This window comes from Mastigoproctus giganteus, chromosome 2 (assembly GCF_048544385.1).
Source record: "Mastigoproctus giganteus isolate SK-2022 chromosome 2, ASM4854438v1, whole genome shotgun sequence".
NCBI lineage: Eukaryota > Metazoa > Arthropoda > Arachnida > Uropygi > Thelyphonidae > Mastigoproctus > Mastigoproctus giganteus.
In genome coordinates, this window is record NC_143576.1 from 163,861,697 (window position 1) to 163,889,608 (window position 27,912).

General features: G+C 39.6%; 1 protein-coding gene across 2 annotated transcripts in view; it reads right to left on the reverse strand.

Moving 5' to 3' along the window:
- Nucleotides 1-27,912, reverse strand: part of LOC150089720 (eukaryotic translation initiation factor 4E-1A-like) — a 145,419-nt gene that overhangs the window by 105,405 nt on the left and 12,102 nt on the right. For both annotated transcript variants that reach the window (XM_090368761.1, XM_090368760.1), the window contains exon 2: nt 5,661-5,848. In XM_090368761.1, the coding sequence (XP_090224887.1) occupies nt 5,661-5,848 (188 nt within the window). The remainder of the gene's footprint in view (nt 1-5,660; nt 5,849-27,912) is intronic.

Below are 27,912 nucleotides of genomic sequence, written 5' to 3' on the forward strand. Positions count from 1 at the left end.
ACCTCAAACATGAAGTTTTATTGTTTTTATCAGATACAAATCAGAACCTTGCCCAATTGTTTACAAATAAAAAATGGCTTGGAAAACTTAGTTACCTTGTTGATATATTTGAAAAACTTAATGATTTATATTTAAGTCTTCAAGGACAGGGAACAAATATATTAATAGTCAGTGATAAAACAGAAGCTTTCAAAAAGAAGCTTAATCTTTGGAAAACTTTATTGAAAACTGAATAATAACATCGAAATGTTCCCATGTTTTTTTTGATTTTGTTAATAGCAATAATATCGACATTCTATAATTTACAGACATCATTGCCACCCACCTAACAATGCTAATTAGCAATTTTTACAAACGATTTCATGTTTCTCCAGAAAAAAAGTTGTATTGAATTCGTGATCCCTTTGCTTTTGATATTTTTTCATGCCCCGAAATTGCCATTGAGCAAAAGGAAGATCTTATCAACCTGTCGTGTGACGAAGCATTACGTGCTCGTTTCAACGTTACAACTTGCGAAAGATTTTGGCTTTCTCTTCGAGATGAGTATCCAGAATTATCAAAAATGGCAATACAAACATTGCTACCTTTCGGGTCTACATTTATGTGAGGTTGGTTTCTCAAAATTAACAGCTATAAAAACAAAACAGCATTCCATACTTGATCCAGAAGATGATGAGATTAGCAATTTCAATATTGAGCCAAATATGGACCAAATATTATCGGTTATTCAGGTTCATCCTTCTCATTAATTGTTTTGTTATTGTTAATTTTTTATTGTTTTGTTATTGTTCATTTTTTATTTGTTTGTAATTTTAATTGAAGAATAAGAATTTGATTTGTTGTTTTTACTGTATTCAATTAAACAATTATTTTAATGTGTAAATTAAAAAGAAAGAAATGTTTTATTCCTTTCTCGGTACTCGAATAAAATTGTCTACTCTATAATTTATAAAATGCTATTTTTTCTCTAAAAATCTGGTCATCCCACATCTGTATTTACATGGGGGGGGGTCGCATTAATTTTATATTTAATAAAGGGGGTTGCGAGCAAAATAAGTTTGCGTGCCACTGGTCTAGAGAATATGTGGGAAAACAGTGAAAGCTGAAGGGCATGAAAGGCACTAAACTGAATAGCACAACTAAAATATAACAGTGTAACCTGCCCACTTCATATAGAAAGAGGTTAAATTTAATTAAAGTGAAATCTGAACATAAGGAAAAGAGCCATTTTACAAATGTGGAGCAATTTAAGTAACTAAAGATGGGGGGGAGGTGCAAAACTGGAGAATTCCAATATTGACTCATTGGCATTCAGAAGTCATTTTTTTTTACATCTGAAAAATTTTATTCCATTCATTCCAGTTTTTCATTTCTGGAAACCCCTAAACCAGCAAAGAAAAACTGTTTCACTGCTCTTAGTGTTTTATTTCTTTTCGTATTATTCTTTTTCTATATGAGTGGACTTTATTTTACTAGTTCAAAATTTACCAAACCAGTGCTATAGATTATTGGACAAGAAGAGAAGTTATGAGCTTCGTAAAGAATTAGGTATTGATAGCATAAGCATAGGTACATGATGCAAGAAAGCAAGCTTATATAGCATCAGCCAAAAAAAAAAAAAAAAACCCCTTATTTCACCCATCCACCTACAAATACAGAGGAAGATGGATTAATCATTTGGATAGGATGCATCCAGGAAGGTTACCAAAGAAGAGTATGAAATATCGGCCAGTTGGAAGAAGAGATCCAGGACATCCAAAGAAAAGATGGACTGAAACCGGAACAGGCTGCCTGGCCTAAATCCTTGAAAGGATGATGATGAATTTTTCAGCTACATTTGACTGTCTGGCTGGTGTTGAAAAGAATATTTATCATAAAAACGTCACTTTTTTTTTATCTATTTACATACAAGATTCAGTTTCATCAACTTTCCAGAGAATTATTCAATTGCAGTTTCTGAATGACCAAACTGGACAAGTGACACTAACAGATACAAAGTCTTCCTTCCAATTTTCAACGCTTTTTTCTTACTACTACCTATCATAAAATGTCCACATTTACTTGGAAACACGCACAAGTTCTGGTCGCAGTGATTTGAAGAATTTCTAAACAATTCATATATAAATGGACATATGAAATGACTTTGAAAAGTATGTATGTACTGCATGGAGGCCAAAGTGTGAAAAACATACTCATAAAATGGCTAAAGTACAGAAATGTATCAGGAATGGGAGTTGTCAATCAGAGAGATTGCCCACATTTAGGTTTGGGTTGAGTTATTCTTTTCATGCATTAAGAATCTGAAGGTAAAAGACTCACTAGGTGGCAGCAATCACAGTGTACTAATGTGAACAGTTTCGTAACGGTGACTACAGTGGTCTCAGACAGTTTTTAAATTCTGTGCAGTGGACCCACTGATGATGCAACCAACAGAAAATTCTAATGAAGAAATACTGTTCAAGGCTTAGACTTAAATGGATGTTAGATAAACTATTGAGACACATAGCACAGAAAAAAAAAGTACATGGGATGCATATAACTTATCAGGTGTACAGAAACTTATGGTAGATATAAATTAGTCAGTAATCAAGCCACAAAGGAGGTTAGGCAAGCAGGCAGACTATAAGAAGTCACTGGCAAAGAAAAACAGCAAAGACTTTTACACTGGTGTGCAAAACTTAAGGACCAACACTATTTCTAAAGGTTACCAAATTTTTTTTAAATCAGTAAAGAGAGTACTTTACTTAAGGTACTCCCTTTACTAATGAGAGTAGATTCCGTCTCAGCAGCGATTCTGGACATCAGCTAATCTGGCGAGAGATTGGCACACGGTATCACCCCGCAAACATCACTGAAAGGAGATACTGTAACCAGTAAACGCTACTGTACTGAGGTAATCCTTTCCCATGTGCGTCTGTTCCGAGGTGCCATTGGCCCAGAGTTCGTGTTTATGGATGATAACAGCAGACCCCATCGCACGGCAGCTGTTGATATGCTTTTGGAAAGTGAGGACATTGTTTGTATAGATTGGCCTGCCCATTTTCCCCAATCTAAATCCCATCGACATATGAGGACAGGGAACAGGGACGCTATGGGGAGATGCCTAGCGGCACGTCCACACCCACCAGAAAATGTTCACCAGCTGAAGATGGCACTGACAGGGGAATGGACGATGTTACCGCAAAAACTTATCAACATTGTTCTAAGTATGCACAAGCAGTGCAAAGCCTGCATCGACATTAGGGGTGGCCATATCTCCTACTGAGGATCACCTCTTCCCTTTGTTCCATCTTTGGCAGTGATGCATCTGTATCATGGCAGCCAGTACTATGTTGCCATTTTTGAATAAAGTCCCTCTGTATCGTTTTGTTTCCGCTGGTGTGTCGGTGTTTACTTCATCATTTCTGTACCTCACGAGGTTCCTTTGGTATGCTTTTCCCATATCCAGGCCATTCCTATGAGAAGCTACAAGTGAAAACCTGACTGGTCCTTAAATTTTGCACACCAGTGTATGCTTATATTAACAGTAGATGGAAGGGATTGAATCACACTGGGCCACTTGATAACTGTGGATTAATTGTTGATGACACTGCTCAGGTTGCAGATAAATTGAATAGGTATTTTGCATCTATAGTCATAAAGGAATTCTTTAGGGAAGGGGATGCCCCAAATGACTTTGTGATAACTGAAAGGAAAATGGAAGAGAAACTGTTGAAAGTGGATATAAAAAAGGCACCTGAGATGGATGGAATCTATTCAATTATATTAAGGGAGCCAGCAAAGGAGGTAAGCAAACTCTTAGTCATAATTATGAGAACATCCTTGGATTCAGGGGAGAACCCTATAGACTGGAGAACTGCGAATGTATCCTCATTCGCACTTTTGCAGGGGTATCAAAAGGCGCGTTCGCACATTCATAAAGGGATATGAAAAGGAAACGTGAGTAATTGCAGCTTAATGCCTATTCCACAGAAAATAACGGAATCACAGTTTAAGAAGTAATGCAGGACCATCTGGACAGGCATGCTATTATACTGCAATCACAACATGGATTTGTTAAGGGGAGGCCTTGTCTAACCAATGACAAGTTACTATGATGCAGTGAACTGGATGCAAAAAATAATTTTGATATCATATACTTGAATTTCAAGAAGGCTTTCGATACTGTTACACATAAAAGACTGCTGTACAAACTGGAGCAATGTGTCATTAAGGGTAAGTTACTGCTATGGATAAAGGGATGGTTGAGTGCGAGAAGCCAGAAAGGGGTAATCAATGGGCACTGCTCTTCATGGAGAAATGTTATTAGTGAAGTTCCCCAGGGTTTAGTGCTGGGGAATATTGAAATTTTGAAAACAGCTTTTATCAGTGTTCAATATTTATCAATGATATTGATGAAGCTATATCAGGCTTAATGTCTAAGTTGCAGATGATATATAGGTTGGCAGAGTGGTTAATGAAGTCATCAGGGTGAACTACACAACAAGGTCTAGGAAAATTGGATCGATGGGCTGAGAAATGGCAATTGAAGTTTAACATTGACAAATGCAAGATACTGCATATGGGTAGCAGTAATCCCAGAGTAACTTATCAACTGTGTAGTGCTACACTCAGGGTAGCAGAGAATGAAAAAGACCTGGGGATAATTGTGCAGTTGGGCATGAAATTCTCTGAGCAGTGCAGTCAAGCTGCCAGTAGAACTCGAGGGGTTTTGCCAATGATATACAGGAACTTTGCTCGGCCGCAAAGTTTCTGTATATCACTGAAGGGCAACCAGACTGGTGAAGGGAATGCAAGGGTACTTTCACCTTCACTTCTGCAAATTGCAGCATATTGAGACTACACACCTGCAGGGAGATTTGATTGAGGTGTTTAAAGTCTTGAATGGATAGAGTAAACTGAATTTTAATGGCATTCTTCCACTTGCTGAGACCACACACATGAGGGAGCATAAATTCAAGTTGAGGGAGGATTCAGCCAGCACATGGCTGATTGTTGGAACAGACTTCCATCTGTTGTGAAAGTGGATGAGTTGAATAAATTCAAGGAAGAACTAGAAAAATTCTTCAAGGATATGGATAGTTGTTTTTTTTTTTTTTTTTTTTTCCCCCTTTGGCTGATGCTATATAAGCTTGCTTTCTTCCATCATTTTCCATTACTACTATATTAGGTAAATTTACTACTATTAATATTAGGGTAATAAGGAAAAACTAGACAAATTCTTGGAGTGTATGAATGGACGAACTGTGTAGGTGGTTTTTTTTTTTTTAGGCTGATGCTACATAAGCATGCTTTCTTCCATATTTTTCCACTACTACTACTATTAGGTAAATTTGTCTCTTGTGCTTACTTGCTTTATTCCTTTAATATCTTTTAGATTTACTTTTGAAATTTTATAAATTTAAGTTGAGTAATTTTGTGTAGTATTTTAATTTAGTGTAATGTTTTATAAATTTAATTATTACTTTTTGCAGTAATTCTACCTTTTTCAGTTATCTTGTAAGCTTAAGTTCTTAAATTCAGTAGTAGATAAAGTTTTGTAACTTCTTAATCTTAAAATGATATATTGCAGAGTTAAAGCAGGCAAAGATATAACTAGAAATTCAAGGAGAAGATGCCTGTTCAGTTCAATAGTAGAATAACAGAATAATTAGACTTACGCCCAGAAATCTTCAACTGTATCAAATGAAGTGATTTCTAAAAGGTTATCCTCCCAAGCTTTTGTTTTGTCATTCTTATAAAACCACAGGCTCCACTTGTTTTCTAGTGGATGCTTTACAAGCATTTCAGGAGGTAATTCTTCGGTGTTATTGACTTCAATATTCTGTTTTTCAGTTTGGTTGTTTATCTATTAAAAATTTTAATTTCAAAATCATTCAAATTATTATAAAAGTACATATCAATTCTAAATATAAATTACCATTATAAATTATTTACTATACAACTAAAAGGTCCTAAGCAAGTATCACTGAAATCAAATAGAGAAAGTTGACTGTTATTACCATATATAATTTCTTTTATACTACAGGGTAGATTAAAAATATCTTTACACACCCAAGGTGCATGTATAACTTATTACATTTATATGAAATAAATATGTGCAGAGAGACAATTAGTACAGACTCAAAAAGTATAGCAATAGAAGTAATGGTTATAACACTTCAGCTTTATTATGTCTTCCAGCAATATGGCACACATCTCAAAAGTAATCAACCTTTGGTCAGATGTATACTATAATATGGCTGGTTTAAATGTGTTGATCACAACTGTGATCCTTCCCTTCAAGTCAAACATCAGTTATACCAGTCGTGTAATTGACGTTATGGATTTGAAGAGAGGCCTGGTGAGTAAGCTGGCCAGAAAACTGGATTGGAACACCCTACCCACCTAACTGGAAAGTAGGTGGGTAGGATGCTCTGGCATTTCAATAAGGACTTGCAAACATCCTTGATCAAATATTCTGATACATGGGACCTATGATTCTTTCTGTGAATGGGGGGGGGGGGGGAACTGAGAAGGGGCAATTGAGGTTTAACATTTTTAAATGAGTACCATATATGGGCAGCAATAATCCCAGAATAACATACCATTTGGGTGGAATCACACTCAAAGTAGGTAGTGGAGAACAAAAGGGACTAAGGATAATGGTATAGCCCAAAATGAAGTTCTTTGAGCAGTAATAATCCCATTTGGATGATATCACACTCAAGTAGTGGAGAACAAAAGAGACCAAGGGTAATGGTACAGTCCAACATGAAGTTTTCTGAGCAGTACAGAAAGGCTGCTGGGGCAGCTCGTGGGGTTCTGTCAATGATATACAGGAATTTTGCCAGGAGAGACAAAGTGAGATCCCATTGCATAAAAAAATGTTTAGGCTACATTTTGAGTACTGCATATAGGTCTGGAAGCCCCATTTTAAAAAGGATGTGGATCTGTTGGATGGCTTTGGTTTTCTTGTGATCTGTTGGAATGGATACTCTTACCATTACATAAAAGACTTCAGTTCTGCAAACTGCAATGCTTGGAAACTAAGCACCTGCAAGGATATTTGATTGAAGTGTTTAAGGCTTAAATGGATTTAATATTCTAAATGCTGATGGTATGTTTACTTTTTCTTGGACAAGAGAGGACAACAAATTTAAAATGGATAACTACACAGAATACATGTGCAAAAATTTGCTTTCAGTCAGAGTGATTGTTGGAACAAACTTCCATCTGGTGGTGTGGAAGTGGGTAAGGATTAATTACACAAATGATGAGATGGGATGGAAAGATAAGGTGGGATAGCATTTTCTTTTTTTTTCTTTTCTTTTTTTGGCTTGCTTTCTTGCATCATTTGTCCCTAAGAATATTAAAAATGCATAAGAGAGAAATGATGTATTCCTGGTACAGACACCAAACTATGAACAGCATTATGTTATAGAATGGATCTTACTGATTGAAGGAAAGTGACAAAGAGTCCAACCATCATATCTGGCTTTCATTAGGATAGCATAAAAATTTAAGTTACTTTGAAATCATTTCATAATCAGCTTCTTATGCAATATTCATACAGTAAACTTTATTCTTTTTTAAATGATAAGGGGGGAAATTATTTGGCATTCATTCATGAAAGCATTGTGCTGTTTATTTTCACATGCGCAACAAAAGTTGGGTGTTTTGAGTGGGGCATTACCACAAACACAAGAGATGATAATTATGCAGTAATTTATCATCTCTTTTACTATTTTTTTTTTTTTTTGTGTTGCTTTTAAACATACAGATAAAAGTAAATTATCTAGAGAAATTTAAAAGCTTTTAATTTTCAGATGTTAATTATCAACAGACTATCCAACATCACAGCTGAGGTTGAGTGATTCTAGTACACTGGAAGTTAGCATTACATGAAAATATTAACAAGTAAGGTTAACACTGGTATTTTCACCTCACTAAAAGTGGTTTGCGTTTACTGCAGCTATCTGATGGGATTGGTTCAACAAGATTTCAGAAGCGTTCGGGAGGTATGACCACCCAAGCTATGTGTAATGTGGTCAGCAATGCAGGTAAGGAGGCGATTGGTGTATCCAGATGCCTGATATGCCTTTCCATAGTGTCCCACAAGTGCTCTATGGGATTGATATCAGAGGACTTCAGAGGCAAATCGATATGCTGGAAGTCAGAACAGTATTCCTCAAACCATTCCTGCACAACAAGTGCCTGATGGCTTGGCGCATTGTGATCTTGGAAGACACCATTGTCATTTGGGAAAAAGTGCAACATAGCAGGGTGTACATAGTCAGCAAGCTGTTGACAATAGCGGAGACCAGGGATACGTTGTTCCACATGCACCAGGAGTCCAAGTTCCTGCCAGTGAACATGCCCCACACCATACAACTGCCTCCACTGGCCTGCACTTTTGATACCATGCATGATGGATCAAGAGCCTCATGTTGTTAATGCCAAATCTGTACTCTACCATCCACGGTGTGGAGTAAATAACGTGACTCATCTGACCAGCACGTCTCCTTCCAGTCTTCTAACGTCCAACTTGCATGCTCTTTGCACCAGGCGAGTCTTTTATGCCGATGAACTTAGGTTAGGAGAGGATGCCATAGGGGTTATCTGCTGGTATAGTCCATATGTGCGAGCATGCAACACATGGTCATGCCGGATATTGTTCCGGGTTGGCCCATGTTGTATTTGGTAGTCAACTCTTCAATAGTGCTGCACCTGTTCAAGTTGTCGGAGCCGGTGCTCACCTCTAACATCAACCTTTCGTTGACCTTTGCAGTTTTTCCGTACGGTCGTACACTTTAATAACAGCAGCTCTCGAACACCCCACTAGTTCAGCCATTTGGGAAATTGAGGCACCAGATCGTCGGGCACCAAAATCTGTCCTTTATCAAAGTCCAGTAAATCCTTCCTTTTATCCATCATGCTTGGAATTTTACTACCTACTGAACCACTGACACCTTATCTATGCTACGTAAGTCGAATAACTCCACACGCTTGTACCTCACGTGGTCAACGGGTCGCATTCAGTTTTCATAGGGGTGGTATTAATTCAGTGATCACTCAGTGATATATATATATATATCACTGAGTGATCACTGAATAACGTGTCAAGTCAACACACTGCAAGCATATAAGGCTTGATGTTCAGATCTGTGAACACAGTAACAGCCTCTGTCATGGGCAAAGCACGCGACATATCAGACCTGGAAAAAGGCATGATCATCAGCTATCGGGCCAGGGGTGCCAGCATTTCCAAAACAGTGGACTGTGTGCTGTAGTGGTGAAAGTGTATCAAGACTGGACGAATGGGATAGTTTTGATGACTCGACACCAATTGTGGAGCCCCATGCACCATTGATCCCAGAGGTGAACATCGGCTGAAATGGTTGGTCAGGACCAATCGACGTACTACTGTTGCTCAACTGGCCGCCCAATTGAACTGTGGGGGGCCACCAGAAAGGTCTCCAACACGACAGTGCAGTGAACCCTGTTGCGCATTGGGCTCTGGAGCAGACAATTGGTGATGAACGGCCAACAGCACCCATGCTGATGGCCGTTCATCGTAAACAATGCCGTCAGTTTGCACAGGAATACCGATACTGGACCCCGGCTGAGTGTGAGGATGAGAGAAATTAGTAGTGCTCTAATTAATAGTCCGGGGTCGCTAGCCCGTTCCTGTAGTAGGGCCCTGAACAGTAAAATATAGGGATTCATAACAGTAAAAAGGGGGTGCGAGGATGAATCCTCACACCCCTTTTTACTATTCTGAATCCCTATCTTTTATTTCTTGTGTGCGATTAGGTTTCGAAAACAATATCAAGATGCTATTTACTGCTATGCATAATGACTTCACCTCATACAAAATTCGGCATCTTTTCACGCTATTCTGTACCCTGGGATGCATGGCCTCACTGTGTTTAACACCCCGTACGTATTACTGTATTCCAACACCTCAGGTCGCTTCTGCATATCATATAGTCATTGAAACAAGCACGTAGCATTCTTTCTCTCCCCACAGTATACTGGGCGACCATCCCCACTTCTCTGGCTTGCAAAATCAGTAAGTACAATTCCCGACCGTCTACTCCATCTCGTGATTTCAACCTTCGATTATTTTTAGTAATTTTTACTACCCATATTTCTTATTATCTATCTACCCATATTTCTTATTATCTTATTATCTATTTTAACAAATTTGTTAAAATTATATTCTAAATTTGTTAAATTTATAATTTTAAATTTATATTATAAATTACCACGTGGCTTTTCACACGTGAACCTATGCATACAGAACATGTCGGAAACAGAAGTAAGAGCATTGCTGTCTTTTTCATTATTTTGGTGGATGACCTCTGATGATGACAAAAATTATGAAAGACACTGCAATGTTATTTCCATGTTGGTCGTTTTTTCAAAATTTTTTCAAAAATTATTTGATATTGTTTCAATCTGTACAAATCTTATCATTTTATTTTCCGGTTCATTTCCCCCCCCCCCTTTCTTTCACAACATACTTTGCTCCCAGGGTATACGGTATATTCATTAGTTTTAATTTATACACAAAGCTCGTTAACATACTTTATACTTAAAATATTTTATATATACATATACACATTATGGCTGTAGGGTACGTTTTGCTATTGCAGTGTCCCTGATCCATAAATTATGTTATTGTAATTCAGACTTACCTAATTTCAAACTTAAATTCCCCCCCCCCACCCATGTCATATAGCTTCTCTATATCATTATTCTTGACTACATATACATATATATAAATTTAAAAAATAAATACTTATTGTAAGACAGATTAAATTACTGGTAAGGACAGATTAATACCATCAGAGATGATTTAATATTACATTTGCCTGAGGATATACAAATATATATTTAATTCAATAGATATAGCATAAAGTGGAGGTGAATATCCACAACCTACAAAGGAGCCTATCAGCCTCTATATATAGCAAAGCCAATCATAATAATTCCATATTTACAAAATACAAAATCTAAAATACCAAAATATAGAAAAATACCAAATTTTACCAGTTATTATTGAAATAGGCTTACTTCTTTGCCTTTGCTTTTATCTATACACTATCTAACTCTAATATTCTATTAGAGCAATTCGAGGGAGATTAACGCGGTTCGCTTTACACTTATTCGCTATAACGCTGTTCTTATATAACCCATATCTGACTATAACGCTGTCACAGATCACTATAACGCTCTTTTACAGATTGCATTTTTTGCATATTTAACGAAATCGTTTCATTTGATGGAATCAATAGCTTGAAAATGAATAGCAAAACGGTATTAAAACATTTCCCACGACGACTTGAGAAATTTTCCCACGCTCAGTGACATTTTCTCACACACTAATTTAATTGCAGTACACTGACTTGTTACGTAGTTCCCAGATCAACATTTAAAAAAATTATCAAGTATATTGCTTGTAATATTTGCGTTATATGCATTTATCCGACGTCTAGTCATCACTCAGTACAATATTAGAAATCGTGCGTAACGGACAGTTTACTTGAACATTGTATCGTAATTAATGCAACCGATGCAGTTACATTTTCGAAGAGTTAATAATGGCCGATAAGAATGAAAAAGCAACGTCTGGGCACAGTACGAAGACTATAAATGTAAGAAAAATACTGAAGTTGAAAATGAAATTAGACGTTTTGAAGCGAATCGATTCCTGTCAACGACAAGCGGATGTGTGCCATAATTTAGGACTTGCAAGTTTAACTGTAAGAACAATTATAAAAAAATAAAGAATTAATTTTAGCAGCAGGAAAGATAGCTGTTCCACTGCAAGCAACTAGGGCTAGGCCGGCTATTAGGATTTAAATGGAAAAACTAATTTTATTGAAGATAATATCCAATGCGGGATTCAGTTAAGTTAAATATTATTAAAAAAAGAGAGAGAGAGAGAGAGAGAGAGAGATTAGCCAATATGATGATCTGAAGAAAACTCACCTAAAAAAAAAAAAAAAAAAAAAATGTGGAACCATTTAAAACTAGTAAGGGCTGGTTGAATAGCTTTAAAATCCAGGGAGAAGCTGCAAGTGCAGAAGGAGCCGAACCTTTCAAAAAAGAACTTGTTAAAATTATTGAGGAGGGGTATTATGTGTTATACTTCTTAAGTTTTTAACATAAATGAAGCAGGACTTTTGTGGAAACAAATGCCTAAAAGAAGTTTCATATTGAAAGAAGAAAAAAACATGCTAGGCAAAGAAGGAAAAAAAATGCCAGGTTTCAAAGCGGCAAAGGATCGGCTGACTTTATTGTTGGGTGGTAACGCTGCGGGCGATTTAAAATTAATACCCCTTTTAGTTTTTTGGAAGAGGGCCAAAGTTCAACCCAAAATTGACATTTTTCATGATTAAATTCATCAATTAAATTAAATCAATTAAAATCAATTTAGATCAATTAAATTCATGATTTTAATTGGAATTTTAAGTTTAATTTTGATACGTAAGTAGTTACCACATAATTATATACGTATGTAATGCAGAATATTTTATATGCACAAATATTTGAATATTAAATATTTTGACCGACATTTGTACATCTTTTCACTACTATTCATTATTGATTAGGAAATATCCTATGGCACCGACCGCAACTCACAAATACATATGTTACCTGATGGGAATGCGGCACTCGCTTGGCACGGATTTACTTAGCACTGTTTTTCCGGAACGAATTATCAGCGTTAAGTGGGGGGGGGGGGGTCACTTGTATATTGGTTTAATGCTGTTACTTTGCTTTTCACTAGTAACAGATTCACCTGTTCATTTTTCTTAAGAAACAGAAACACTTGTGTATATATTTTAATAATGTTAAAGTTTTTGGCTATCTGTAGGGCTAGCAGTTATTTTTGCCGTCTGCTGTTATTTTCATATTACGTAATTTCAGATAACTAATATCAACTCAAAATTCAGCTTTCCATAATTTTATTTAAACTTAATTCTATTATTTATACTATATTTAGTATATCATAATATGGTTAGACTGGCATTTAACTAGCAGAAACAGATACTTTAAGTTGTTATTGATGGCATATATTGAGAGGGGCTAGCATCATAATATTGTGCCTTTTGATGTAAGCCTATTTCAATAATTATTATTATTACTCATATTATTTCTCCCCGATTGGGGAATTCCACTCTGTGACGGGTACTGCTACCAAGTACACAGGGTGGTTGTAATCTCTAGTGTTACTGTTGGTCGAGGAAATCTCTGGCTATCCTACAGGTGTTAAGAATTGCAACTTTTTGGAGTTCCTTGTAGGTGTTCTCTGGGAGACCTATTGCTGCTAGGCTGCTATGTAAAGTCTTTGGTACTGTACCGGTGGTTGACACGATAATTGAGACGGTCGATACTTCCTGCATATGCCACATCTCCTTGACCTCATGTCTCAGGTTCGTGTACTTCCACATTTTTTCCTTATGGGTTTTCTGGACATTGCTAGTGTTGGGCACCACTATGTCAATCAGGTAGGTAGCCTTTTACATCTTGTCCACAAGGGTTATGTCGTCTGTTGTGCAGGATGGTCTTATCCGTTATTATGGCGTGGTCCCAGTACAGTTTGTGGGTTCAGGTCTCTAGTACTGCCTGGGGTTCGTACTTGTAGTATGGTACACTTTCTTTGGTCAACTGGTATTTCCTCGCTAGCTTCTGATGTATTATCATGGCTACCTGGTCGTGTCTGTGAGTGTACTCAGTCTGGGTGATCAACTTGCACCCCGCGGTGATGTGTTGGATCGTTTCTGAAGCCAGGTGGCATCGTCAACATATGTCATCTGACATTCCGGGCTCCTCTGTGATGTATTTTCTATAGTTTCTGGTGTTGATTACCTGGTATTGGATGGCCAGCTTGAATCCTACAATCTCAGGGAAGAGTGTCCCACTTTGAACCATGCATTAGAAGCAATGTTATCGATGTGATCTTGATGGAGGTCGTTGTAGTGTCTGCCATGGAGTGTCTTCTTTGCCCATTTTTCTAACTTCGTTTCTTGTACCGTCTGGGCGGGAGGGGGTTCCTCGCTTAGGTTTAGTGGGGTATACCATTTATCTATCTTCCTTATGGCCTGGTGGAGTCGTGCTGTGTTGTTCTCGAAGTAATTCTTCAGGTTAACTATCGCTGTTTTCTGTTGCTTTATCAGGTCTATCAGGCCCCTTCCTCCCTCTTTCCGAGCTATTGTTAGTCTCTCCACTGCTGACTTGGGTGGTGTTGGCAGCTCTTGGTCATCATTACCTTGACCTCATGTCTCAGGTTCGTGTACTTCCACATTTTTTCCTTATGGGTTTTCTGGACATTGCTAGTGTTGGGCACCACTATGTCAATCAGGTAGGTAGCCTTTTACATCTTGTCCACAAGGGTTATGTCGTCTGTTGTGCAGGATGGTCTTATCCGTTATTATGGCGTGGTCCCAGTACAGTTTGTGGGTTCAGGTCTCTAGTACTGCCTGGGGTTCGTACTTGTAGTATGGTACACTTTCTTTGGTCAACTGGTATTTCCTCGCTAGCTTCTGATGTATTATCATGGCTACCTGGTCGTGTCTGTGAGTGTACTCAGTCTGGGTGATCAACTTGCACCCCGCGGTGATGTGTTGGATCGTTTCTGAAGCCAGGTGGCATCGTCAACATATGTCATCTGACATTCCGGGCTCCTCTGTGATGTATTTTCTATAGTTTCTGGTGTTGATTACCTGGTATTGGATGGCCAGCTTGAATCCTACAATCTCAGGGAAGAGTGTCCCACTTTGAACCATGCATTAGAAGCAATGTTATCGATGTGATCTTGATGGAGGTCGTTGTAGTGTCTGCCATGGAGTGTCTTCTTTGCCCATTTTTCTAACTTCGTTTCTTGTACCGTCTGGGCGGGAGGGGGTTCCTCGCTTAGGTTTAGTGGGGTATACCATTTATCTATCTTCCTTATGGCCTGGTGGAGTCGTGCTGTGTTGTTCTCGAAGTAATTCTTCAGGTTAACTATCGCTGTTTTCTGTTGCTTTATCAGGTCTATCAGGCCCCTTCCTCCCTCTTTCCGAGCTATTGTTAGTCTCTCCACTGCTGACTTGGGTGGTGTTGGCAGCTCTTGGTCATCATTGTCCTTCGCATGATATCTTCTAGCTCGGTGTTAGTCCAATCTATGACCCCGAAGGTGTATGTTAGTACTGGAGCTGCATAGGTGTTTATGGCTTTATCTGTGTTCCCTCCATTCAATTTTGCTTTCAGCAAGCTTCTGAATCTCTGATGATATTTTTCGGTCAGGAACTTCTTGATTTCCTTGTGCTCTAACTGCTTAGCTTGCATATTCCCTTGGTATTTGTAGGTCTCTCCTGTCATAGCTTTAATCTCTTTACCAGTCAGCAGCTGGTAATTTCGGCCAACTAATTTTCCCTGGTGCAGTGTGTAGGTCTTGCATTTGTCTAGACCAAATTCCATCCTGATGTCCTTGCTGAATTCTTCGGTGATCCGGAGTAGTTGCTGGAGTTGTTTCTGGTTGCCACGTAGAGCTTGATGTCATCCGTGTATATCAAGTGGGTGAGGGTGTACAGGTTCTTTCTTCCTTCTTTGAGGTTATATCCATACTTGCTGCTGTCAAGCATGGTGGATAGCAGGTTGAGTACTATACAGAACCACAATGGGCTCAGAGCATCTCCCTGAAAGATTCCTCTTCTAATGGGGATTGGCTTGGTTGTGATGTTCTCTACCTTAATTGTGGTGTTCCATTTTACCATTGTTGCCTCTAGGAAGTTTGTCACTATCGAATTGACCTTATAGATCTTTAGGGTCTCTATTAGCCAGCTACGAGGTACGGCGTCGAAGACTGTGCGGTAATCAAGGTAGGCCATGTATAGGTTGAGGTGTTTCTTGTAGGCTTGCTCCATAACTATGGCATCTATGGTTAATTGCTCCTTGCATCCTTTGCTCCTCCACTTGCATCATTTCTGCTGTTTGGCCATTATGTTCTGACTAAGTGGTCTGAAATCTCCTTGGTCATGCAGCTGGTCAGCATCTTGTATATCATTGGGAGGCAGGTGATTGGCCTGTATTTCATCAGGTTTCTTGTATATTCATCTTTAAACTTCAGATATGTGACTCCTTCGGTATTGTCTCCGGGTGCCTTATCATTCGAATGAACTGCTCTGCTAGGTGCTCGTGTGCGCAGGTGAGCTTCTTGTAGCAGTAGTTGTGGATGTTATCAATTCCTGGGGTTCGCCAGTTGTGGGTGTTCCTGATCGACTGTTTTATTTCTTCTTCTTCTCGAATCTCCCACTCTCTCATCTCGTGTATGTCCTTGGTTTTCTTCCATTCTACTTCTATCCAGAGTGCTCTGTTGTTATGTCTTACTTCACTGCCCCAGATATTTCACCAGAACTCCTTGATTGTGTTCTTCTTGGGTGGTCCATTTCCTGCTTTCTCATCTTCACCAGTTTCATATAGAAGCCTCTTTGGTCCTCATCGAAGATTTGGTTGTTTATTTTTCTCGAGCTCTCTTTGTATCGGTGTAGTCTTGCTGAATGCAAGGAGGTTCTGCTTCAGTGTGTCCAAGTATTCTCCTATTCTCTGATTTCTGGTCTCGTGTTTGCTGTGGACACTGTCTCTCTTAAGGATGCTCTTCACCTTTCCAATCAATTTCTTACTTCTATTACCATGTTGGTACTGGGTCAACTGACCTATCTTGACTCTTAATTCTTCTATCTTCTGCTGAAGTCTTCTTTCCCAAGCGGGCGATTCCTTCTGTTTTTGGTTCTTCTGCTACTGGTCTCTCGTTTCTTTTCCATTAATCCTGGTAGCTGCCATGGCGGCACAGTATACGGCTGTGTGGACAGCCTCCAGTGCTGCACCACTGTTGTCAAGGTAATGTGGTGTTATTTGCCAATTGAGGTGGTCTGTTACTCTCCACAGGATTTTATTTCGCCTTTGCTTAGGTATCATGTGGGGCCCATTCCTTTGGAATCTGTTAGGGCCTTCTTCCACTCGTCTTCTATTCTGGATATAATGAATTCGTCTCTTCCCACTTCAGCTACTGTGGGTTGTATTTCTTCTTGATGTTCCTCTTCTTGTTCCATGATATGCTGTTCCTCCTCTGGTTCCATATTGACAATGTTCTTTGTGGCTGATCGCTGACATCCTGCTTGATTTTTTCCAAGATGGCAGGAGCTATTAGGTTCTTCGTGACGATGGTCCTTTGGTCTGCTAATCGCTGTTTGGTGACCTGAATATCGGGGTATTGTTCCAACCACCCGATATGTAGTCGCGATCTGTACATTTCATATCGGTCTCTAGCCTAGTTATTTCATAGTATGTTCACATGATATACCTATTCATTTCAATGCTCCACTTCATGCGTTGGCATTTTTCTTCCTTCTGTGGGTGGTCACTAGCACAGTTGTGCAGGAAGCACTTCCAGTAGGTGGGGCTGGATGGTCTTGCCCTTCTCTTGTGGTAGCCTTATGGGGGACAGCACCACTTGCTCCACTGTCTTGCTCAGGAGACAGTCCTCAACTTTTCGAACCTACATCTCTGCCTAAGGCCTGAACGCGAGTGACTTTATGCTGCGTCACACTCGATGCTGCAGTATGAATATTTCTCTGCGACATCATCCATCTATGGAGGTGGACTTGTTTAGCTTCGGCTTATGTTTAGCGCTTTATTTTATTTTTATTTTTAGTTCTTGTGAGTGACACCAGATGGCACCACTATCTGGCTCAGCCGTGACTCCAACCTTAGGGAAGGTAAGTCCGATGGGGTTAACTTTCCATTTTTTGTTTTTTTATCATCATTTTTAATATTATTATATTGGTCTCCCAGCGTAATAGAGCCGCCTTCGCTTCCACCAATGTGGGATTCGAACTCAGGTCCATCATGCACAGTGATTAAGACACTGGACACACTGGTGGTTATTATTATTATTAGCTATATGGTGTAAGGAAGCCTGAGGCTTATGCTGCACCAGCCAAAAAAAAAATTCTGAATTACCCTGAGAGAGAGAGAGAGAGAGAGAGAGAGAGAGAGAGAGAGAGAGAGAGAGAGAGAGAGAAATGATTATATCCAGCTCAGGACCCTGGGTGTGCCAAGCCCATAATCACCAGATGTAAGCCCCTGGGGTCAAATAACCATTAAAATTTTGTATTTTTCTTTATTTTGGTATTTTAGATTTTGTAAATATGGAATTATTATGATTGGCTTTGCTAGGGTCCTTTGTAGGTTGCAGATATTCACCTCCATTTTATGCTATATCTATTGAATTAAATATATATATATATATAATTGGCTCAATTTTCTAAATTATTTTAGGATATTTATTTTAGTGTTGCTTCAACACTATCCTCTTCTTCTTAATCCCACCCCTGTATATTTTACTGTTATTGCTGTTATTTTATTTGGTTGAGTTCTTTTTTACTCTACTGGTTTGCCATGCTGCTGGCAAATATCCTATTTTAACTTATTATAAGCAACATGTAGTGGATTGTGCTTTTCTGCTGCTACTGATGTTGGTTTTTCTACTATTTTTTCTTATTTATTTTAATAAATATATTTTTTCTTATTTTAATGAGAGAGAGTTTGTTTGTTATTTGGTTTTTAGGAGCATTAGCAACTAAGGCCATACTGCTCCGGAGATATGTGGTGGTCATTCCCTGACCTTTCCGCATCCTCCGTATTTGGTGGTGACGGGCTTGAACCCCGGTCTAATCAAGAAGCGTGTGCTACGCACTGCTGCTCCTTCCCACCTGGCTACGGAGGCGCCCGAGAGAGAGAGAGAGAGAGAGAGCGAGCTAGAGCTCTCTCTCTCTCTCTTTCCCAATGGGCAAAAACAGGTTAAATGCAGTGTTTAAGTATAGATATAAATATATAGTTATACATAAAATTTGCCAAAAATTTCTTGAAAAATCATGATATTTCTCATTTGTCCAAGAAATGGCTATTAACTTAGCAAAGATTGACTTTACATTCTCTAAGTCTATAACATCCCCTCCCCCAGCTGGTGAAAAACCTTTGGCAGTTGCAGCTAGATCTTTAACAAACATGTTGAAGCCTAGCATAACTATCAGTGATCCTACATATGTTGGGCAAAACTGAATTAATGCTTTTCATCTATGTTAATATGAAAAATATTTTTACAGATGAGGCTAACAAATCTCTAATACTAATTGGGAATTAACTTTGTGATAAATAAAATAGAGGTCGGAAGAGAAACTAATGTAACTAAAAGTAAAGACACCAGGCGAATGGAATCTTCCAATTATATTAAAAGCAGCAGAAAATAAGATAATCAAACCTGTAGCTATAATAATGTGGGAATCCTTGCATTCAGGGCTCAAGGTCAGATTTTTAAATGTCTCTATTCACAAGTGATGAAATGGATAATTACAGACCTGTAAGTTTGTGATTGTGAGTCTGTAAGTGTGCCAGGAAAGAAAGAAAGAACCAATAGTTAAAGTGATCAAGGCTTTGAATGGATGCAGGAATGCTGTTCCAGTTTATCACAAGCTTCACTAATTTCATGTGTATGTAATTAAAGAAAAAGAATGCAGAAGGCATTCTAAAAAAAAAAAAAATGAAAGGCCTGGTCACCATGCCCCCTCCCCTTATGATGCCTGGGCGTGGTTGCAATGCCCCCCTACAATGATACTGGTGATACCTGCCTTCTACACATTATGATGATAAATATTCCACTTCAAGCTGCAGATATAATGCAATATCATTTTCAAAACAGTAGGAATATAAAGCAATTATAGTATGCATTTATTAAAGGAAGATCATGCCTGACCAAATCTGATTATCTACTATGAGTTTGTCATAAAAGAACTAGAAGCAAAATAATAATTTCGATATTATATACAGAAGTCCTTGCTGTTTGTCACTCTGTTGTTTTGTTGACACTTATTTATAACATGCACAACATGGTCTGTGTTAACATGATGCAAGAAAGCAAGCTTATATAGCATAAGCCAAAAAAAAAAAAAAAAACACACCCCATTCCCATTACACCCATTCACCTGCTCAAAATGTTTTAGTTCTGCCTTGAATCTGTTTAAGCTTTCAACTTCTGACAGATGGAAGTTTGTTCCAGCAATCAACGACCCATTGGCTAAAGGCAAACTTCCGCACATTTATCCTACAACTGTCCTTCCTCAATTTGATTTTATGCCCTCTCAGGTGATTATTCTGAGCAAGAGGAAGAATCTCATCAGCATTGAGAATTCTCAAACCATTGAAGGCTTAATACACCTCAATCAGATCACCTCACAGGTCCCCAAGTCCCGAAACACTGTAATTTACAAAACTTAAGCCTTTCTTCGTAAGAGCAACCCTTTGTTCCATTCACTAATCTTGTTGCCCTTCTCTGTACTCATTCCAACAGCGCTACATCCTTCTTAAAATGAGGCCTCCATACCTGTATACAGTACTCAAGGTGTGGCCTAACTGTTGCCTTATACAAGGGGATAACCACCTCCTTATCCCTGCTAGAAAAATTCTTCTATATCATTGACAAGACACCATGAGCTACTCTTGCAGACCATCTGCACTGCTCAGAAAACTTCATATCTGACTGCACAATTACCCCCAGATTCTTTTCATTCTCTACCTCTTTCAGTGTAGTAACACAGAGTTGATACTTTACTCTGGGGTTACTGCTTCCCATATGCAGTACTTTACATTTATCAATGTTAAACTTCAGTTGCCACCTCTCAGCCCAACTTTTCTACATCCTGTTGCAGCAGCGTACTGTCAGTGTCATTAACAACCCTGCCGACCTTCATATTGTCTGCAAACTTGGACATTAAGCCCGATATACCACCATCAATATCATTAATGAATACAGAAAACAACAATGGACCCAACACTGAATCTTGGAGGACTCCACTAATAACATTAGTCCACGAAGAGCAGTGTCCGTTAATTACCACTCTGTCTTCACCCACTCAACCATTCCTTTATCCATAGCAGCAATTTGCCTCCAATGCCACACTGCTCCAATTTGTGCAGCAGTCTTCCATGTGCAACAGTATCAAAAGCCTTTCTAAGATCAAAATATATGATATTAAAATTATTCTTTGCATTCAGTTCCTTTGTGACTACATCATAGTAGCCAATCAAATGAAGTCTTGTCTAGAAAAAGCTTCTTTAACCAGTACTCCATTAATTTCCTTGGACCAGAAGTTAATCTAACAGGTCTGTAATTACCTGTCTCCCCCTTTGATCCTCCTTTGTAGATTGGGGTCACATTTGCACATTTCCAGTCCATGGGTACCCTCCCTGAGTCCAAGGAAGCTGTCATAATTACTGCTAAGGGTTTGCTTACTTCCTTTGCTGCTTATTTTAATATAACTGGATAGATTCCATCCATCCCAGGTGCCTTTCTTATGTTTATCTTCAACAATTTTTGCTCCACTTTACTCTCAGTTATTACAAGATTATCTAGCTTACTGCCAGAGTTTAAGACACCTCTGGCATTCCCCTCCCTGAATAACTCCTCATGTGTGGGTGTAGATGCAAAATATTTATTTAGTTTGTTAGCTACCTGAGCAGGATCATCAACAGTTAAACCATCGATATCAATTGGACCAATCTGATTCATCCCCTTCCTTCTAGAGTTTACATAAGTAAAAAACTCTTTGCATCTTTTGCTAAAGATTTCTCGTAATCTGCCTTTGCCTGCCTAACCTCCGTTATGACTTGGTTAGAGACCAGCTTATATCTATCATAGGCTTCTGTATCACCTGTTAATTTATATGTATCCCATCCATTTTTCTTCTCTGCAACAGATTAGTCTGCCACACGTCTTAATTAGTTCATCTGACATCCATTTAGGCCTAAATCATAAACAATATTTCTTAGTTGTTATGAAAAGCCTAGTAGCTTCCAAGGTTATTTCTTTGAATACTTCAGATTTTGAATTTGCTATTGGTAACATCTTCAGTTGGTCGCACTGTATAGAATTTAAATACTGTATCAGACCACCGTAGTCACCTTTACGAAAGCAAAAACCCTACCCTTTACCCTTGATGGTAGTTAGCTCTTTGAGTGAATCCCACTTCAGCACACTGTGATCACTGCCATCTAGTGGTTCTTTATCTGCAGATTCTTAATGCATGATGACTCTGCTACTGATAATCAGATCAAGAGTATTACTCCCTCTAGTTGCCTCCCGAACGTGCTGCTGTAGAAAACAATCATCCAATAAATCCGCAAAAGCCTTGCTAGTATGTGAGTGACCAACACACAAATTCCAGTCAATCTCTGGGAAATTAAAATCCCCTATTATAAGAGACACTGATTTACTGGCCTACTATTTCTCTGCACAACTGCTAATTATACTCATCAGATTCATTACTCATCTGATTCGGAATCGAACCCGCGACCTTTGGGTTGCCAGGCAGGCACTTTACCCACCCGGCTAACCCGGTCGGCCCCTGTCCTTGAAGCTCTCATATAGGCCCATAACAATTCTGAGTTCTCACCTCATTTCCTCACACTCCTTACATCACATGCGCGCGCGCACACACAGATGGGCTATGAAGTGGCAACTGAAGTTCAACCTTGACAAATGCAAAGTACTGCATATGGGTAGAAGTAACCCCAGAGAAACGTACCAACTGTGTGGTACTACACTTAAGGTGGTAGAAAATGAAATACCTGGGAGTAATTGTGCAAGCAGATATGAAGTTTTCTGAGCAATGCAGACAGGCTGCCAGGGCAGGTCATGGGGTTTTGTCAATGATATACAGGAATTTTGCTAGCAGGGAAAAGGTGATTATCCCTCTGTATAAGGCAATGGTCAGGCCACGCCTTGAGTACTGCGTACAGGTCTGGAGGCCTCATTTTAGGAAGGATGTAGATTTACTTGAGCGTGTACAGAGAAGGGCAAGATTGGTGAGGGGAATGAAGGGATCCTCTTACCAAGAGAGGCTTAAGTTCTGCAAATTGCAGTGGCTAGAGACTAGGCACCTGCGCAGGGATCTGATTGAGGTATATAATGCCTCATTTTTTAAGCTTTCGCTATTCTTTTCTGGTATATAAGGCCTTGAATGGGTTGAGCACGCTGAATTCTGATGGGATCCTTCCACTTGTTCAGATTACGAACCTAAGGGGGCATAAATTCAAATTAAGAAAAAACAGATGTAGAATAGATGTGCGAGAATATGCCTTTAGCCAGCGGGTGGTTAATTGCTGGAACAAACTTCAATCTGTCGTTGTGGAAGTTGACAGGTTGAATAAATTTAAGGAGGAACTGGACAGGCATTTGGAGGGAACGGTGTGATTTTTTTTTTTTTTTTTTTTGGCTGATGCTGCATAAGCTCATACATTTGCTTTCTGGCATCACATGACACTACTACTACTACTACTACACACACACACACACACACACACACACACACACACACACACAAAGACATCTTCCTTGGCAATATCATGTCCCGTACATGATTGCTCCACAAACATCAAGCAAGCAGTGCATTTTAAAAGGCTGTGATTCAGAGGGCAACTGCCCCCCCCCCACAGTTCTCTCCTGAGCCACAGCACTCCATTTATTTGGCACTCCATTTATATCATATATTTGGATACACATATAGTTATAGTTATTACCCAGTTTATTAACAAAACAAATTATAATAAATATAATAAGATAAAACCAGTAGCTTTCGGGACACGCGTCACGAAAGCTACTGGTTTTATCTTATTATATTTATTATAATTTGTTTTGTTAATAAACTGGGTAATAACTATATGTGTATTTGAACTATGGACCCCAGTACTCCAGGCCCATTCGTTACCATTCGATCCCTTTACGGCCATAATACTTACAACGATTGTGTGCAGTTAGAAAAGTCCTTCCTTTCAATAGCCCGCAACAGGCAACATCTACGCTTTGCACACAGATGCAAAAGCAATCGAATCATACCTAAAGGGTTTTGCTACAAAGCCCCGTTCAACAACTCCCACATGGATCGTGCCTGCTTTAACTTCAGTCTACGCACTTTAAAATTGTGGATAACCCATCTCCACCGTGAAATCAAGAGCGCTGACTACAACAGGTCCAGACTGTTACAACATCTACAAGGTAAGGTCTCGCCTATCGTGTTTACAAACCTTATACATACCATCTGCCATCGGGCCAATCAGACCTCTGATACCTACCGTTTACGCCAACAGCGCAAATTCATAAACTTAAGCATAGAAGCCAACTCCTTAAAGGCGAACACCCGTTCAAATGACACGACTTCCTTCGTCTTGAATCTAAGCAGCAAACAACTGTCCAGCGAGCAGCTGAATGTTTTATCCAACGGTATGAAATTCGCCGTTATACCATCAAAACCTCCTGTCACACGGCTTGCTATGGGTATAGAAGCCAGTATTACCAACCTTCCCGAAGAAACTGCCAACGAGATCCGTTTCAAGACTGCCGCAATCCTCCGCAGCACTTGAAAAACTTACTCAAACCTCAACCATCGTCAGCGTGCCGCCCTATCATCTATAAGAAAAGACAACTCCATCGTCATACTTCCTGCGGATAAAGGGCGCCGGACTGTTGTGTTAGACCGTTCAACCTACCGAGAGAAAGCCTTGACCCTACTACTAGACCCAAACGTATATGAACCTCTACCTGATCCACCCATTAAAGTCTTGAAACGTCTAGAGAGACATGTCAATAAACTAGTGCACACATGGCTTAAAGATAAGAAGATCACGACCACAACTCAGCATCTTCTACGTGCTACTGGCTGCCAACTACCGCAATTCTACGGATTACCAAAGATCCACAAACCGGATATTCCCCTCAGACCTATAGTGTCTTGCTGCAATACCCCAACGTATGAACTGTCCAAACATATCGCGCGCCTCCTCTCACCTCTTATAGGTAATACATCGCACACCGTTAAAAACAGCAGTGAGTTCGTCCACCTCATTAAGGACATTTCTATCCCTGACAACTCGGTCATGGCATCATTCGACGTGGTTTCTCTATTCACTTCAATTCCCGTCCAACAGGCCGTGCACTGCGCCAGAAGGCTCCTCGAGAACGACTTAAGCCTCCAATCCAGGACATCACTATCCACTGATGACATCTGTACCGCCCTCAACCTATGCTTATCAAGCAGCATCTTCACCTCTGAAGACTCCTCTACAAACAAGTACATGGCACTGCTATGGGTGCCCCTGTCAGTTCCGTAGTAGCTAACATCGCCATGGAAGACCTGGAGGAGCAGATACACCAGAACCCACCTACACCTATTACAACATGGTGTAGATACGTTGACGATATCTTTACTGTAATATCACGGGGTTCTAAAACTACACTGCTGGAATATCTCAACTCCCTATCTAATTTCATCAAGTTTACCATAGAATCAGAGGTGAACGGTTCGCTCCCGTTTCTAGACGTCCTGGTACATCGCGTAGGCCCACGTCTAGAGACCTCAGTATACCGCAAACCCATGTGGTGCGGTCAATTCAACTACGGGTCCGGCCACGCACCAAGCCATCTCAATAGCACTGCCCGCTCCCTATTCTCCAGGGCTTGGAGCCATTCCAGCACCGACACAATTAGGCATAACGAGATCTCCCGCGTGAAGACGGACTTAACCAGATGCAGTTATCCACCCCATGTACTAAGCAGATGCCTGTTACAGGCAGAAGAACTCACATCCAACCCAAGACCTCCGAAGCAGGTCGGTATATCGTCCGCCTACATTCCGTATTATCCAGGAGTGTCAGGACGCATCTCGAAGGTCCTTAGAAGCTACAACATCAAATGTGTGCAATTACCCTGCAGGAACCTACGGTCACTTGTCTCCAACGTGAAGACCGCTGTCACACCTGTCTTACGCAGCAATGTGGTGTATCGTATCACCTGCAGAGACTGTAACAGTTGCTACATAGGGGAGACATCAAGACGTCTCCAAGATCGTCTCGCAGAACACGACAGAGCAATCCGGCTTGCCGAAACTGACCAGTCTGCGGTCGCAGAACATTTTTGGGCCACCAACCACGATCTTGACCCCAAACGCGACTTTGAGATAGTGGACCACTCACGAAACTTTCGCCACCGCCTATGGCTAGAGTCACTCAACATAATAAACAATTCTAAGGCATTAAATCGCCAGAAAGGCATGCATCTACATCCCATCCTGGAAACTACCGTTTTATTGCTGGATGAGCAGTGGCTCGGAACCCCCCCTTCTGTGCAACAACAATGACGCATGATTAACGTGCCACTTTGCTCGTTGTATTGTATTCAAAATTTGTATTAACTTGTCAGTTGACAAAGGGACACGCGTCCCGAAAGCTACTGGTTTTATCTTATTAAATTTATTATAATTTGTTTTGTTAACAAACTGGGTAATAACTATAACTATATGTGTATTTGAACTATGGACCCCAGTACTCCAGGCCCATTCGTTACCATATATTTGGATCTCAGAAAGGCCTTTGATACTGTTGCACAAATTGGAGCAGTGTGGCATTGGAGGCAAATTGCTGCTATGGATAAAGGGATGGTTGAGTGGGAGAAAACAGAGTGGTAATCAATGGACACTGTCCACGAAGAGCAGTGTCCATTGAGTGGTAATCAATGGACACTGCTCTTCGTGGACTAATGTTATTAGTGGAGTCCCTCAGGGTTCAGTGTTAGGTCCATTGTTCTTTTCTGTATTTATAAATGATACTGATGACAGTATATCAGGCTTAATGTCCAAGTTTGCAGACGATACGAAGGTTGGTAGGTTTGTTAATGACACTAATGACAGTACACTGCTGCAACAGGTTCAAGAAAAGTTGAGCAGATGGGCTGAGAGGTGGCAAATGAAGTTTAACATTGAAAAATGTAAAATACTGCATACGGGAAGCAGTAATCCCAGAGTAACGTATCAACACTGTGGTACCACACTGACAGTGGTAGAGAATGAAAAGGACCTGGGGTTAATTATACAGACATATATAAAGTTTTCTGAGTAGTGCAGACGGTCTGCAAGAGTAGCTCATGGTGTCTTGCCAATGATATACAGAATTTTTTCTAGCAGGGATAAGGAGGTGATTATCCCCTTGTATAAGGCAATGGTCAGGCCACACCTTGAGTACTTTATACAGGTCTGGAGGCCTCGTTTCAAGAAGGATGTAGTGATGTTGGAACGAGTACAGAGAAGTGCGACAAGATTAGTGAATGGAAAAAAGGGATGCTCTTATGAAGAAAGGTTTAAGTTTTGCAAATTACAGTGTCTGGAGACTAGGCACCTGCGAGGTGATCTGATAGAGGTGTATAAGGCCTTGAATGGTTTGAGCATGCTCAATGCGGATGCGATACTTCCTCTTGCTCAGAATAATCGCCTGAGAGGGGATAAATTCAAATTGAAGAAAGACGGTTGTAGGATAGATGTGCAGAAATTTGCCTTTAGCCAGCGGGTGGTTGATTGCTGGAACAAACTTCCATCTGTCGTTGTAGCAGTTGATAGCAATAGTGAAATTATAGTAACCTTATAATACCGTGATAAATCTGACTAAAAAATGAATAGCAAATGCTTAGAAAATGGTACTCATCTTGTATAAATCTGCAATAAATTTTTTTTTTTTTGATAGATGGTGGTTAAATTTAGGTTGGAAGAAGCATTAAAAAGAACTAAGGCGGGGGTGAAAATATTTTAAACAGAATTTAAAATGAGTGCAAGGAAGTAGAAATGCAGATCTCCAATCCTTGGTTGTCATAAAGAGGTTGAAAGACAAATGAAAAAAGAGAGAAGACCGGTGGTGCCAATAGTCATTACGAAGGACTTTTGTGAGTACACCGTCATCAGTTGGCAAATGGAAGAGAAGTGAATGCGTGTTGTATTTAAAGTTTATCTAAACTCCCATGATGCTCTTTTTGACACATGGGAACTTTAGCCGCTAGAGGTTCCA